We start from the raw sequence: 17,670 nt of genomic DNA on the forward strand, positions 1-17,670 counted from the left end.
TCTTAGATTGAATTTCTCTGTAAAGTGCATTGTGTTGCCCTGGTATAAAATGATCTTTATAAATAAAGTGTGACTCCACAATTGTGACATATAGTATATATTTTACAAGACATCGGCCAAAATTCGGTGAGATTGTCTTATCAATTCCCTGTAGAGGTTGTGCAGAGGTAGGTACAGGAGACACCTTGTCCCTGGAAGAACAACTGAAAAAGTCAAGTACAGTCGTAGAGTCCGAGTTGGATTCACTGATGCGCTTATGACATCACTTCATGTTCGCCCAAAGTTTTTCAGCACTGGTTGTACCGACCAAAAAGTTTCTACAAAGAAACCCCCTCGATTCTGCTTTTCTCACATATAAGTTTTCTTTTTATTTTTTATTTACACTGATAGAATGTCCCATTGTTTAATCTTATCCACAGTCTGAGTGGACTCAAATGTTGGTCTACCGCGGAGATGACTAACACATGTCATCCCAAGGCCCTTTAACATCTACCTTTGAAAACGAGGAAATAAGTGAACACACCCACCCAACAGAGGACTATGGGCTATGCGTTTGCAATATAAATTCACCCACCCTGCAAAACAGCTGCACCCAGCTGTAAACTCTTTTTTCTCTTTTTTTTTTTTACCAGGAAACAAAGATGACAAACAATAAATAGGATTGTCTTCACTTGATGCATAATTTATTCTTCATTCTTCTCATTTGGTGGCCTCTCTGGTCCATTTCTTCATGCTTGTTGCATGTGACTGTGTGTTTATGTGTGTGTGTGTGTGTGTGTGTGTGTGTACAAGTGTGTGTAAGCACAGGGCAGATGAATTGTCGATGCTTATCATTAATTTCAAACCCCTACATAATAAATAAATCTCAACTTCAGATGAGGAGGAGCAAAATTGCGTGTGACTGTCCGATTTATTGTAAGACCATAAGAAGATGCTCAATAAATGGTACACGGTCTGTTTTACGCACACATCTTGACATCTACTCTTTCAATGCGCATGGCTACTATGTTGTATTTCGTTACAACCAGTGAGCCAAACCACCAAAGTGGTGGTTTTCTCCATCTCAAGAAGTTATTATTCTGCCTCCTCTTCTTCAGGTTTTTGTGTAGTTATTTAGCAGAGGCATGTCTCTAAAACAACTTACTCCAACAATGCATGCTGCCTTGCTCTTCTACCTGGTCTCAAGGGTCGCTCATCCCGATCACGACTCATCTCATCCCTGCTGCGCCAATGCCGAAATGAACACCCTCTATGTTTCAGAACAGCTGAATAGCGCTTCATCTTTCGTCGCAGGCTGAGGACCCATCTCTTCAGATTACATCTGGACCCTACTTGCACTGACCTGTACTACCCTGTGAGTATCACTTTCTCTCTACTGTAACGTACTTTCCTAACATCCCCTCTTACTCTACTAGTGGTACCTATTTCTAGAGAAGGGTTAGATGGCTGTGACTGTGATATACAGTGGATTCATACTGTCACAAAATATACTTGTTGTAAGTTGCTTTGGACAAAATGACATAGTGTAATGTAAAGTAAATACATCTACATATACAGTATGTCAGTAATACTAGAAAGGACTTTACCAAAATCTAATGAAAAGACTAGAAACTAATGTAAGAATATTGAGCGTTTCTTGAGTGTTTATTAATTTATTAATAAGGTGTGCAGCATTGCCAGGAAGTAAAACAAAAATGATATGCAGACCCCAAAAATAGGGTATGTCAGCCTAAGCTATCATACATTGAGAAACCGCCTAGATGCAGCCTGGGTTATGTGTTACACATATATTTATATAAATATGTACCACTGTCGGCTGTTCTTCTTAGTGTGACCAATATAATGAATGTGATTAAATAATAACTTTGATGCGGGACAACTTTGTTAGACAACTATTAACACTCGGACTGCCCCCTGAAAGTGGACAAATCTAATCAATAGTCAGAAACCCGTCAGTCGACTGAGATTGCTCAAGTTGAGCAGTCGTTTTTCTTTTTAATCAGTCAATGTGCATTACAATAACAGGATAAAATCGATAGAAGCTTCCAAATGCACAGGAATAACATTTCAATGGGAATTATAAATAAGGGGAATCATAAATATAGTATTTTTATATGTGTAAATCGAAAACGGCTCTCCGTGCGCCCAGATCGCTGTGCTCATTCCTCCAAATAAGACAACTAAAAACAATGTGGGGACATGGCACCTAGGAATGGGACACGATTCGTAGACTCATTAAAAAAAAATTCTGTGCATAACACTTGGAGAGGGGGTGATCGTGGAGAGAGTCACCAAGAAAGTGGCCCCATTACGCACGGTTTCGTTCCATACCTACATGTTTCTTTCCACAAGGAGCGGTAAACTAAAAACACACTGTTCTGGCGCGCCATTCACAGAAACCCCATCGCTGGCATGCTCATCGCTAGCGTGCACATTGTCGGTACTGTCAGAGAGGGAGAGAGGTGCGCATTTTGCGCACCTCTCCATGCCCTCCCTCGGGATGGCGCCCTAGGCAGCCACCTATCTTCCTATGCTATAGAAAGAGCCGAGCTGGCCCGGCCCGCTTCCACCAGCCCTGCCGCTGCTGCCCCTGAAAGGGAATAGTGGAATATTCGCATTTAACAGCTGAATCCAAAAAATCTGAGTCGGGTACAGCCCTAATTAACACACAGACAAGAGAGTATTGAGTATAAAGTGGATAGAAATTAAGTCAGGGGAAGTTAACAGATTAAAAGGAAGGGTTGGATGGGATGAAGTCGAGGCGGAAGTGATGGGCCCTTGGACTCCCACCATAAGATGAGATGAGTAGTGGGAAGCTCAGTCCATCCTTGCAGCGTGTGAGTGTAGGTGTGTTTAAATGCGAGGAGAAATCCATGTGCTGCCATCAAAGTTCTCATACGCGAGAACCCCACCTTGAGCAGCTAAGCCATTGCTATGATCAAGCTCTCCCTAATGCTCAACCACCCCATCCCTCTGTACCTCTCACTCCCTCCCTCCCTTCCTTCCTCCCTTCCTTTCCTCTTCTTTGAGCACCTGCCCCGCACTCCCAGCGACACGGAACAATAGTGTGCTTTAAGGCAGGGGACAGGAGCAAATTCACGACGCTGCTGAAAATAGTGTGTTCAGTGTGCAGTGAGAGAGGGGAGCGTCTCTTTTATTTCTCTCTGGCCCTCTCTCCGTTTCTTTGCATTATCTGCCCGGAAACATCTGGCAACATCTGGATAGCTTCAGTGTCTCCTAGAAGACATCACTCACTCCACGCCTACACCCTCTCAAATAACCCCACCCACTACCTCCATTTCTGAACAATGCATCTCATCTATTCCTCCAGGACAGAAAAGTAAAGTAAAAAAAAATAAAAAATCTGAGAGATCCTCTGCATTGCATTCACACAATAAATCCACTTTCTAACCGTGGTTATGATCGGAAATGAACCTCTTTATTGGAAATGCCTGGGGAACTGGGGGAGCCATCACTTGGAACTGAGTAGGACGGATTTGTGTGTGTGTGTGTGTGTGTGTGTGTGTGTGTGTGTGTGTGTGTGTGTGTGTGTGTGTGTGTGTGTGTGTGTGTGTGTGTGTGTGTGTGTGTGTGTGTGTGTGTGTGTGTGTGTGTGTTGTGTGGAGGTAGCGGAGGACAGAATACAGTCAGGTCTGTTCAGAGAGGCACTTGGTTCTTCCTGTGGAGTATCCCATCTGTAGTCATTCCAGTGGAATCACTGGACACCTTTGGGATACTGAAAGGTCACTGGAGCTGATTTGTAGATTTAAATATGTGTAATACAGACAGAGTCTGTACCTCTGGATACCAGGCAATGCAGTTTACACTTCCTATGGCCTTTAAAAATCTGATTTATTTTACATTTTTAATGGTGGCGACACTATGATTAAGAACAATAATTTCTGATTACAAACTAAATTGACCTTACAGTAGACAAGCTTTCCAAGTAACTGTAGTTCAGTAAGTACTATAACTAATTCCGTAAAAAGATAGACATCGATAGATTTCCTCAACCAGGTCAAGACTTTCATCATAGAATGCAACGGCTTCTTGACCGTTGCTTTCTTTTATCCCTGTACATAATAATTTAGCAAACCATTCATTGGGAACACAATAGTACAGTGGCATCCACAAGCGTGTCAGCGGTGCCGTGTCATTATAATTCTTTCTGCATCAAATTCAATACCAGCATCTGCTGCTTGTGATTTTCAGTTTCTTCTTCCTCCAAAAGAGCACGGTTTGACTGCAGAATGCATATTGAGAACCGACTAAGTTTCAAATTAAACAGTGGATTTAAATAAAATAACTACAGAAGACAGTGAGGACAGTTACATAAATGTACACACTCCTTCAGTTATTGATTGTGTGAAGTTGCTCAAAGTAAAATGAGATCCAGCATTAAATGAATTGGCATAGTTGCATTATAGCCAAGTGGCAAATTTACAAACATAATGGAAAATAAACATCATCTTAATTGTATGTTATTTCAATTAATATATTATACATATTTAGGTAACTGTAATAGCAATTGCACTTAATGCTGTTATCTTATTTTTTTAAATCTCACACATGAGGAACTACAACTGATAACTTGAATTCATTTTCCAAGTACCCGTACGTTTACTTACATAATGATTGAGTACTCTACCCTGCTCTACTCTGAACATGCTTCTCTCAGTTATAATAACTCTATCCTTGAAATATGTAACCTATTCCAAACTCAGTGGTGTGCCAGACAGCTATTCCCGAATGGCTTAATATCAAAGTCCTGCCTCCGACTTAGTATTCAGTACAGGATTGCAGTCTCGACATGCTGCTGATTTACTGACTGTAAGTCTAGGTAAATTCTACATGTATTTTTTTAAATATTCAAAATAAAAACCTGCTTATGCCCCCAACCTTCTATTATCGGGCCCGCTCCCTACGGATCAATCTGCCAGCCATTGCCTGAGGAGTCAGACACTGTTTCAATATTTAATATGACAACCCAATGATTCAGCATGACCTAGAAATCCACCTGAACTATAAAATGGCAGCATTTCATTCACCTCTCTCTTTTAGAGAAAACTGACTAGCCAACACATGCACTGAATCTGGATTTCATGACTCTGTAATTCAGTGATCTGCTTTCGGCTTTAATTATATTTGTTTTTATGTTCTCATGCTGCTATTGTTTCCTTCCCTCTGAAGCACTTTGTCACAAGCCTGCTTATAATAGCACTCAGCCAGCAAAATTGCCTATAAATGAAGCTCTTTGTGTGCTTGTCTTTTGATCTACACGAGCATTTCAGATGTTGCCACATGATGTGGATGCCATGAGTCATCAAGGTTGAAAAATACACGTTTTAGACAATATCTAGTCTGCTATTTGTCTTATGGGTGAAATGGAAATTTTAACCTCAGATTATCAAAGTGTATAAAAGTACGTACAAATACCAACTAAATACCAACAAATGTGGACTGGAAAGCATTACCATAAATTATGTAATAGCCTTACACACTAACACTGGTAACATCACAGTGACAAAGCAATGAAAATAAAATAATTATAATGAAATCGAGTGCAAAAAGAACACCTGAGGGTTCTCACCAGTGGCGGCTAGGGGTGAGTTTGGTGATACGGCAGTTGGTAATGAACTGCGTGACAGAATTTGGGGTTGAACAATGTTACATGCAAGTTCTTCATCAATAAATCATTGAACCGTCATGTGCCAACTATAACAACTTCATACTGGCAACACACACTGTTGAGCTGACGCACAGTGCCACACACATTGTAGTGCTGCTGCACAATGCAACACACACTGTAGTGCTGCTGCTGCTATTACAGAAAACACTTTGACCGGAACAGAGCGAACTGTAGCTTCTATAAAATATAATAATATGGAATGAAACGGGAAATACCTTTGGGATATTGCAAGAAGTCTTGTTTCCTGTTTCCTGCCTAGAAACTATAGTTTAACAAAATTAACAGAAATGAGACAAAATATGAAGAAAATGGTACAAAACACTGGTACAATTTACATTTATAAAAATCGTATTGATAGAGATTTTAGAAAATATTTTATGAAAAAATAAACTCTTGTTTTTTTAGTCTTGGCCCGATATTGACCAGCTGCCACTAGTTTCCATCTGCACTGAACTTGGTTTGTCTATCAGTAATTGCCTTGTTCTTTATTTTGGTATTTGAAATATTACGTACTACACATAAAATAATTGGGTAATGTTCAGATTTCTTGTTCAAAACATTGCATTCAAAAAATGTATGAAATTTTCTATATCCTCACAAATCTGTGCGACTTAGTATAGGATATCATTCATTTCATCAATGATATCCTATACTATGTGATGAAGTACACACTAGAAATTTCCAAATGGCCAACACTTTCTCATTCTGACACACAAAGTTATATTTTCCAGGTCTCCAATACGTGATTTATTTTTGCATGATTTCCCCGTCTTTAAAGAAACAAATAATAATAATAATTGAAATACATTTATTCATTCAAAAAAGTCACAGTTGCATTTTTTGGTAGATGTGAAACTCCAGGCAAGAATATATTTTGGACGTAATTATTATTATTTTTAATCAACTGCATAGCCACATTAAATACAGGCATTGAAAAAAACAAAAACAAAAAAAAAACAGGGACAGATCCGCCAGCGTTGGTTTTTCGAAAATATTTTAAGAATGTTTATTATAAAAATAGAAATGTTTCCACTACAAATCGTTTTACATTAGTTAGACAAGGCCTTCTACGTTTTTACACACGCACGCACACACGCGCACACATAAACACACTTACACACTCGGTGTACAAACACACAGACACAAACTTCCAGGTCGGTCTAGAGGCTAGAAAACAAATAGTCAGGGGATGGGGCGCATAACAGTATTGCTCTTTCAAATGTCCGACAACGTTCAAAACAAACAGGAAATGCCGATAGCACCGTCACATTATCTTAATATTCCGCTAAGAAAACAAAACACACAAAAAAGAAATTCTCAACAATCAAACTTGTTGACAACGCTCCCTCCATATGATGTTAAAGAATAAATAATAATGTAATCATAACTGCCGTTTTTTTTATTGTAGAAAAGAAAACCAAAAAAACACAAAACAGATAGAATTAAAAAATTCCGTATAATAAAGAAAATGTTTATCTCTTTTTTTAATTAAAATTTTTTGCACAGACTTTGCTTGTTCACTCTTTTATACATACAAACATTTGTACAAAGGGGGGGGGGTTGCCATGTACATACGTGGGTATCTGTGGGACCAGTTCCTATCACTACAAGTTGAATTTTTTATTCATTTTTTTTACATTATGTACATGCAAATTTGTACACATAGCAGCCTCCACGGGTAGACCAGATGACAAGATGGCCAAACGACTCACACCGGCAAACGTGGGGGATGGTATTTTGTCTGGAACACCAGAACCTTCTCAGTCCGTATGTTTCAGGAATACAGGAACATGAAAATGGATATCCTCACAGATTCATCCCATTCGAACAACCAATTTCGACTGAAGCGACGTTAGCGAAACAAAAACAAAGAAATCACTATGGTAAGCAAAGTGCTCAAAGTTAGTGGACTAAGTGCTATTGCAAGTGTTAAGTGTTATTGCAAACCAGACGTCACCCCCAGGTACCATAATGTCACGTGACTGCAGAACACAGCAATGAACACAGAGGTGTCTATCTGTTACCTGCTACTGACAAAAGACGATTTTTTGAAGAGGGACCTCACGGTAAACCCCAGGTCTTGACCAATAGAACAACACTAGAGGTTAAGAGGGAAGCAAGTCAAAACGACCAATACTGTATTTTATTTCCTTTTCTCTTTTCTACAAAAAATAGAAATGCAAAGAAATCCTCTAGTCTGGAAGAACTTGTAGATACCAATCCAAAATACACTCCAACGTTAGATGAACTGAACAGTTTGTCCCTTTTCTCTGTGTATCCTCTACGCCTTAATTGCTTCTTCTATGTGAGCTGGTGCTCCCAGGCTCCATCCTTGCTCAATTCTCCCTCTAAGTGACTCCCTCTAAAAAAAATGATGAAGACTCTATTTAGTGTGCAAACATCCTGAGATTTCAGACAAAAGTGTATTAAAGAGCAAGTTTGCAGATTTTGAACCCATATGTTAACTGACACATTGCATACCTGTAACAATTGGATCCACAGAAATAATATGCCTCATGAGTCAGCTGGGGTTTAAAAATATGAAGTAAATAAATAAATATTCAAATTAAACCATTAAACATTGGAAATGTGACTTTAAACCGTAAATATGACTTGAAACTGAAAGGGAAATTTTATCTCCACCGAGATCTTTCGGGCCCCTGGGCCATGATCATGAGCTGTTTCCCTTAATCACAAAGCTATAGAGGTTAGTGTCTACACATTCTAAAAATCATCACATGACCCAGAGGCCACTGTTCCAATTAGGCAAACTTCCTTTCAAAGTGTGTGTGTGTGTGGGGGGGGGGGGGGTTGATGGCATTTGAACTGTACAACATTTAAATATTGCGGGAAAAGTGGTGTTTGGAATTGTGATGTGCGCACCTGTGCCTTCAAATCACACCGTTTAACACACAACACACAAATGACAGGTTCATGGCTTCTGTTTGACGAAACAAGATGTCAGATTATTAGTAGAATTATTGCTTTACATGAAACATCCACTGGATACATACACTACAGGCTAGAGTTACAAAGAAAAACAGGGGCTTCATTAATTTTCTAGGTGCGACCATATTACTTGAACCGAGTCCAGTTCAGGTAGTTTGACAAACAAACTCTCACCGTTCAAGCTCATTAAGACCTAGAAGGTTCTGAGCCCTGAAGGTCAGCTGCTGCTGTCTGCCATGACCTGCTCTCCGAGCAAGGCATCACAGGCAACTCCCATCCTCAAGACGCAGCTAAAGTCAAGTCTAGCGGGATGAGGTATAATGGGGTAAGTGCGAGTTCCGGCCCTGAGGTTGCCCAATCCTGGCCGTGGTTTTCTCCAGTCCGCCCTTTTCTGAACTCAACTTCCACTCACCCAACCCCCCCCCCCCCCCCTCTCTCTCTCTCTCTCTCTCTCTCTCTCTCTCTCTCTCTCTCTCTCTCTCTCTCTCTCTCTCCCTCCCTCCCTTATATCTCTGTAAGGCGTTTCAGCTTGTCAGCTTGTGTTGGAGGGATCAAGGGTGGAGCAGCTGGCAGGACCTATTTCTTTTCAGGGGCGCTTCCTGTTCTGCTTCCTGCGGCCGGAGTTATGACATCATTCTTGATTGGACCGATACAGGGGTGCCCTCCTTGGAATCGCATCCACTTGTTTCCCCCCCCTCATCTGCCGGACACACTGACAGATCGGTGGTCTGGGGTTCGGTTAGTTTGTTCATTTTTTTGTTTTTATTACGTGGAGTTTTTTTTTTGTTGAGTTTAAACGGGTGCCGGGCCGTTCTTGGTGTGAGAGTCCAGGGCTTTGAGGCTGCTCACAATCTTCTTCTGAGGGCCCGTGATAGTCATGCCAACCTTCTTCAGATCCCTGGAGAGCGCGAGAGAGGCAGAGTTAGAAGGGGAGAAATCGAGGAGAAAAATGGACGGACAAAGGAGAGAGAGTGTGTGCCCCGGAAAGATGTGGCAACTCACTCATGTTAATAACACGTGCACAGTGCTGCTCTCCCCTTGGCCCCAAACCCCAGACCCCTCTCTTCAGTCCTTCAGCTGTCAATCACAGAGGACCATGTCTCCTAGAAGATCTGCTGGGCTGACAATATCTCCAAGAGGAGAATAGGAGTACTGTACATCCCCTGTCACTGACAAACGGGGAGGTGGGCCAGTGAGGGTTACACTGACAGTTGCTATTATAACCCTTTCCGTGTAAAAACAACGGTATGCAAAGAGCCCTTTGCAACATAAAAAACAGCTGGCTGTCCTGGTGACAATAGATCACGCCTACTGAACTGCGTTTGTTTCCAAGGCCGGATTGGGGACAATGTAGGAGAGCAGCGCTGGCACGTGCCTCAGTGGTTAGCCGTGGGTGAATGCAAAAACATTGCTTACAGCTTGCTGGCATCTTTGAGTCGTTAATGGTCGCAATTAGTTACAGTACAGTACGTTTAAGTGTTAAATATATCAGTGTGCAACAACATTCTTGGTAAAGCATGTCTATGATGGTCCTCTCAAAGGACCTATTTCTGTGGTGTAATACAGTGTTCACACTCCTGGAAGAGTCAGATGTGATTAGAAGCCACAGTCGAAGATTGCAGTGGCGCATATACACACAGGCAATCTCACTTACACAGGCGATACAGATGCCCCGTTTTTTCTGTATAGTTGTTTTCTGCCAACTTGTAAGACTGAAGACCTGTTTGATTGACTTGTATTAGTAAAAGAGGTGAATCTAGAGTTAATGGAGTGGTGCCATTCCGTGGAAGCGGCATTTTGAGGTTAGCTCGGCCTCAAACTGCAAATGAGGCGATGTTCTGAAGACTGTTACACTTTTATTGCTGAAATGCAAGCATCAGGTTAAGTTTGTTAAGGGCAGCCAATGTGAAAATATATCATACCATCCAGTAAGCACTGATGGGCCATCACCTTGCGCGGCAATACTAGGGGATAGTTCTGCCAATAAATCAATGAATTACTTACTTTCCCTGCCAGACAAGGCAGGCAGTACCCTTACAACAGTAAGGATTTTGTTTTATTATTGTGCATTTCTGCCACACTGCTGTTGAATTAAATCAATCAAGAACAGCTAGGGAAAGCATGCGGAACTATCCCCGTAAAAGATTCAGGAAAGTGAAGGCCCATCTCTGTATTTCTGTGTTAAAGAGAGGGGAGGAAGAGCTTGTTTCTCCACCCACCATCCAGAGCCACAGGAGGAGGAGAGAGGCTGGGTGTTAGAGAGTGGTGATCCCCATGGATGGCTCCCATTCTGGGCAGGAGGCCGGAGTGATGTGGACCTCGGTCAATACCATTCTAATAAGACAACAGCCAGGCCCAGCGATGTTAACACCATGAATTAGCTAACATTCACCTCTGTTGTGTTGTGTGTGTGTGTGTGTGTGTGTGTGTGTGTGTGTGTGTGTGTGTGTGTGTGTGTGTGTGTGTGTGTGTGTCATGTCTAATGTCTTTGGAGCTGAGGTGTATTTAGTGCTTTGGTATCAATATTGGTCGCCCCAGACATTTTCCATCAGACATAGCTGCCTCGTTTCATCAATTTGTATCTAAGTTTGTGGGCTTTCAATGGAGATTCCCTACCTACTACCCACTACTATTCCCCTCTACCATTTTGTAGAGCACAACAATATTCACAGGAAATCCAGATATATAAGAGATGTCATTAATAGAACAATTTCAAGAAAAAAAAGTTTTGTTCTGGCAGAAAGGATTTGTTAGTTCATAGACCAATTGTGTGTCTGCGTGTGTTTCATCGAGATTTCCTGGAAAAATTAGCATAGCAACACATGATATTTATACATTTATACAGCTGCTTAAAATTTTTTGTTTGTGAAATAAAAGTCTAAAATACGTTTTGAATGGAAAATATATTTTAAGATATTATAAACAACATATTTTCACAAGAATATAGAAATCTTGATGAATGCCCTACACTATGACCATCCTGTCTGAGTTTACAAGCAAACAAATTCCTCAATTTTGACCAACTCTCATACACAAAAAACATACTACAATATTTTGCTGGGTATGTTATGGTATTTTTTGTGTACTGTAAAATATGTAAAATTGTGAAGATGAATTTTATGAAATCAATCAATCAAATCAATCAATATTTATCAAGAAGATCAATATTATGTGCATTTGACAATTTATGCCAAATTTTCCCCCTGGATATTGATACAATAACAAGTGTGCTCTTTTCTATTTGGTATCTTCAGACATCTGACTATTCCTGTATTGTATTTTTTGGTTATTTGTATCTATTTGACAATTACATTTCAAGTAAGATTTTACATTTTATTTATTGTTTTATTTTATTTTATATTGTTGTTCATTTTAGTACATTTGGATTTGGATACACTGTATATTATTTGAAGAGGAAATTTGTGCTCAAGTTAGTGCTTAAGTATTTGGGAGATAATTGAGAAGATAATTTGTATCACATTCAGTAGACAAACACTTTTGGAATGCCTGTATTGGAGCCAAATAATTTAATTCATAGTCAAAGGTTAGGAATTATAATATATTATGAAAATGAACTTCCCTTTTTTGAGATAGTGGGTTTTGGCCTATACATGAGTTAAAAGTGTGACGGTTTCACATTGTGACTTCACATCACATGGAATATGGATGAATGATCTTCACCTGGACGCTTGCTTTAAAGGAAAAGATCGATCGGCGGTTTTAGCGCTGTTACGAAACGCAGTTCACTTACCCTCTTGGTAAGTGAACTGCGTTTCGTAATCTAAAGGGGAATATTAAACTCCACGGTTTAACATTTTTCTACTATTTATAAATCAAACTCGGTTTTGAAAATACGTTGAGAGATAAAAAAAAAACACAAAGGAACCTGAATCGAGAAAAATCAAATTTTCTTTCAAGAAAGGTTTTTTCAACTTATTTGGCTGCTCCTGGCGATTTTAGAAATGTGCGACATGGCGGCTTTCACTGTGGTGGGACACATATGCCCTTATTTGTAAACAAGAGTATGCAAAACTTTGTCTGAGAATGCTTTTTCTTTTATTTATTGATTTGTTTTTTTTAACTTATAATTTCTCCTAAATTACACTTTATTTTATTTCCTTGTCTCTGTACTGTCATTGTCTTTGTCTGAGTTCTGTGTCCCCAGGTCAGTGTACCTGTCTAACCTGAAAGCCATAACCTGCTTTTGGCTATAAGGTCAACCATATACAATGGCCTATGTAGGCCTATGTTAGTGTTGTTGTTATACCGTCACTTTGGACAGAATGAGCGTGCGTGCAAGTTTTTTCTAGCTGGACATTTTAATGGTCTGATGTATGGGAACCTTGTTTCAGAGTCCAGTGTATTTTTATTTTAGGTATGGTAACCCTGTGTCAGAGTCTGTCCTTTTAGGTATGAGAACCCTGTGTCAGAGTCTGTATTTTTAGGTATGGGATCCTCCCTGGCCTCAGTTTGGTGTTGGTTATGAGTTGTGGCGATGGTGTGGCTTGAGCAGCAACACCTGTCCTGGGTCCAGGTAATTGGGGCCAAAGATCAGTGCAGCTGTATACCTGTTTGTTTGTCGTTGATTGGTCCAACGAGCAACAGGTAAACCCCCCATCCCCACACACACTCAGGAGAGGAGCCCTTGTCATGACATGCTATCCAAAATGTGTGACAAATAAAAATCTTGAATCTTGAATCTTGAATCCATCTCCTCTGGGGCTTGTTCCACTTTGTCCCCTCTCTACAATTAACTTCTGTGTCTGAAGACCCATTGTCTGTGTCTCCGTGACGGAGGGCCCTGGGAACGCTCCTCGGGTTGCCTGGGGCAACTAAGCCACAGTATACTTGGTTGATTTTCTTTTGGCATGGGAAAAAAAGTGAATACCTGATAACATATCAGGTATTCACGTTTTGTACTCGCTTCATTCTGTTAATATGCAATTGTAAAACATGTCATATTTTTATGACTTGTAAACTCCGTTATAAAGACAAAAAAGAAAAGAGGGTGCTTCATTTATATATCATTGGAAATTATATAATATGTGTCCTAACTTTGTCTGCTGGTAATTGGTGCATCCGGAGACAGAACACCAACTTCTCGTTGCTGCAGCCTGATGGCTGAACACTTTGTTTGGTTGATCTGTCTGAAGTTTGACCAGTCAGCATTTAATTTTCCTTCTGAAAATTGGTGGTACCCCCCTTTAACACCATGCATGAAATCCGACAGATGTTTGTATGTGAAAGTTTGTTTGTTTGTTTGTTTGTGTATTTGTGCGTGTATGTGAAAGCATGCGGGTGACTTTTCTTACTCTGTGGAGGTCTTGGCCAGAGTGTCACAGGAGCTGTAGCTGACTCCGGAGAAGGCCTCCTTGCACGGCAGGGTTCTCATGCCATCCATCCAGTCCCCCACGGTTCCCAAGGAAGGCATCTCCGAGCTGCTCCGTTCAAGCAACAGGTTGGCCGGCCTGGGGGATATTTGGGTGGGGGGTGGATTGAAGTCAATTTGTCAGTCAAAGCAGGCTGTGGGAGTGCAGATTCATAAGCCCAATTGTAGTTGGACTTGAACATTTTGGCTACAAAATATTTTCATCTAGGACATACGGGCCTTCTTACAAATAAGCTCTCCAATTCTGGCAGATGACACAAGCACCTGCACAGAACATGTGTGCTTTCAAATACATCCACACAAACACACACACAGAAATACCCAGGGGAATAGAGCCAGATGGGACTGGACAGGAAAACAGCATAGACCTCCTTTGGGGAATCCTATTCATAGCTGTGTAAATAATATGACTAGAATAGCAGGAAGTCCACATGGGTCTCACTGATTTGGATTAGCAGGAAAGTCTGGGAAGAAGGGCGGGGGGGCATTTTGTGTGGACACACGTGTTCATGTGTTTGTGTAAATGTCTGTTTGTAACCCCCCCTGTCACCCCAATACCCCTCCTGACATGACCATTGTTTGTGTAGAGAGTAAATACAAAGCGAGGGGTCGGGGTGGCAGTGGGGTAAATGAGGGAACACGCACAAAGTGTGCGTATGGGGGGGGGCATGGATCTCCCTTTGAGAAGGACAAAAAACGAAACAGAATGAGAACAGAAATTGCAGGGACTGAAGGTGAAAAAAAAAGCTATTGGTATTGTCAAATAGTTTAAAGTATTTCTGAAAAACTGTAATAATTGTTTTTATTAAGTAGTCATTCTCTGTGATCTGTATTCAAATATTTTGGGGCGGGGGGGGGGTAAAGAATGTATATCTGTGCTGCATTGCGGTTGGGGCATACAGTGGAGCAATCTGTATGCCATTGCATCCAGGAGTTACTCTGCAACTGGAATTCCCAAACTGCTATGTCAATGATGTAAAGTAATAAATGAAGTGTAGCTTGCGAGCTCGTTCTGTCAGATAACTCGATGGTACCACATGCTTCCAATGCCCTTATCCGCCGGCCTATTTAAGCAGCCAATCCCTCTTGCCCTCCCTGCTTTGCTTGCTGTGTTGCTGCGCTCCCTCCACTTCTCCTGCATCCACCTGTTGGGATCTATTCTTCTATCAAATGGGGATTCAAGCTCATCACTCCAATATTTCTAGCTCATTAAGCATGCCCAAATGCCCCAACTCAAACACTGCTAAATAAATAGATATAATTAAAAATTAAATCTAAGAGTTGTCAATCAGAATAATAATTATCCAAATTCACTTACTATAACTCCATCTGTAGTTGACAAAGTGGATCACTTATAGTGGTTTTCAGACTGGATGTCCCTAGTTAAAAAAAACCTTGGTTAAAAAACATAGTTAAAATAATTGATCGAGTTAAGTACCGTGATTTTCTTTTTGCCAATATTTTCTCCCGAATGGATATTACAATGCAATGCAATGCATATCACAACGCATGCTCCTCAGTTTCTAGAATGTGTTGACCTGATATTCAAATTATTTGGATGTAATCATTGGGATTGGTGCATCAGACTTTACTTTATTAGCAAAGTAAAGTCTGAATGTTTTGCGTAAATTCCAACATTGGAGAAATTTGACGCGCAAAACCCCAAAGATCGCCAACAGCAAAGCGTCTATTGCAATGTTGACCTTTAGTCCGTTGGAGAGTCCAAAATGGTGGAAGCTATCATATTAGCTGCTTGAAATCATCCAATTTTACATTTTGCAATTCCGCACTGCCAGAATCAAAATTGTTTTGCAAAACAAAAGCAATGTCGTTTCCATGAAGTCAAGAGACAGGAGCACTGCTATCGCTTTAGACTTACTGTATTTACTCATGATGCATTGATAAAATAGCTGTGACGTGCACATGGCTTTACGCACTGTTGTCAATGCATTTTGAGTCAGTACTCTTCCCCTGACCTACTTAGTTTTTTTGTTGTCGTTAAAAAAAAAAGACAACAAAGAAAAATCACACAATACGGAATCGGAACAATCACAAAACTATAATGCACATGGGATTTGCTTTGTGTTATCGAAATTTGGGAATCCCAGTTTGATTCCTGTCTCCGGCATTGGTGGTTGGAAGGGGGTGTGGGGTATATAGCCTGAAAAACTAACCAGAGTCTGTATCGTTTTGGAGGGAGCGTATTGATTTACAGATCTCCACTGGCTCCAAATCCCTCTCTGACCACGCTTTCTAGAAGACCTGAGGATGACCTCCCACCCCCCCAGATCCCATCCCATACCATCCCCGCCCTACCCCATCTCCTGTGTGTATCCCTCCCATCTCTTTTTATTGTTGCTGTTGTTGTTTGGCTCATGTTTCTATTTCAGATTTGATGTTCAGCCGACTTCTCGAGACAGAGACTGGCGGATAAAACAGAGGAGCAGAGGGGTGCGATGAGAGGCAAATATTTAAAAAAGTGGAAAACATATATGTTTATAATGTGGCCTGAGATGGGTGTGTGTGTACGTGGGGGGGCTTGTGTTTTTGAGGACCCCTGTGCACGTGAGAGCTTGCTCAAAGCAGGAAAGGAGAAAAAGCACTTGCTTGAAGGAAGAAATAAACCATAGGGCGCGCACACAAACACACACAGAGACACACACACACACACACACACACAGAGACACACACACACACACACACACACACACACACACACACACACACACACACACACACACACACACACACACACACACACACACACACACACACACACACACACACACACAGATTCACAGAAGCAAAATGAAAATGCAATGTCTATTCTAAGTCTTCAATTTCTTTGCTTTTATTTTTCTCTATAGATTTACATTCTTTTTATAATCTTTTGACCTCAGAAGTACCACCACTGCAAGTCTGCGAGTTATTATTATGACCTTTTTTTCGGGCGCTTGAGGAAAGGAGAGAAGGAAAGATGGGCGGATGAATGGGGGCCGGACCTCAAGGATATTAGTAGAAGAATGAACCGTGCTGTACCCATCCATCTGATGGTGCTTCTTCCACTCTCCATCTACCCTTTGCCTTCTCCTTCTCTTCCTTCTACCTGTGTTTTTATGCCGAGTTCTGTGTCGACATTCACACATTTAGCAGACATTTTGACCTAAAGAGTCACTATAATCCCTTTTTATCAGTAAAGGGCTTGATTGGTTATCTATATATTTGTATGAATCTCAAAATACCCTCTGTCCCACTCCAGAGAACCAAGCGGCTCCACGAACAAAGAACTCACAACCTGTGATGCACCATTTTTCTGCAGTACATACGTCATCCAATAAAGGGCTTTAGTTCTGAGTGAATGCAAGCATGCTGGGTCGGGGTGTGTGTGTGTGTGTGTGTGTGTGTGTGTGTGTGTGGGCTGTTTCGTTAACCAACCAGGCCGACGCTGTGACAGACGGGGTGCACGAAGCGGAGCACAGCTGCTCCTGCTGTGCACATTGCCACCACACACACACACACACACACACACACACACACACACACACACACACACACACACACACACACACACACACACACACACACACACACACACACACACACACACACACACACACACACACACACACACACATTAGAAATG

General features: G+C 41.1%; 1 protein-coding gene across 2 annotated transcripts in view; it reads right to left on the minus strand.

Moving 5' to 3' along the window:
* Window positions 1-9,156: 9,156 nt before the first annotated feature.
* epha3 (eph receptor A3) overlaps window positions 9,157-17,670 on the minus strand; it is a 126,234-nt gene continuing 117,720 nt past the window's right edge. Inside the window, exons 16-18 of one of the 2 annotated variants that reach the window (XM_080019185.1) lie at window positions 13,951-14,106; window positions 10,858-10,972; window positions 9,157-9,536 (exon numbers count right to left, since the gene is read on the minus strand). In XM_080019185.1, coding sequence (XP_079875311.1) covers window positions 10,894-10,972; window positions 13,951-14,106 — 235 coding nt within the window. In that variant the 3' untranslated portion in view covers window positions 9,157-9,536; window positions 10,858-10,893. The remainder of the gene's footprint in view (window positions 9,537-10,857; window positions 10,973-13,950; window positions 14,107-17,670) is intronic. The other variant, XM_080019184.1, reaches the window with a different exon arrangement.

The sequence above is a fragment of the Zeus faber genome (assembly GCF_960531495.2).
Source record: "Zeus faber genome assembly, chromosome: 18".
NCBI classification, from domain to species: domain Eukaryota; kingdom Metazoa; phylum Chordata; class Actinopteri; order Zeiformes; family Zeidae; genus Zeus; species Zeus faber.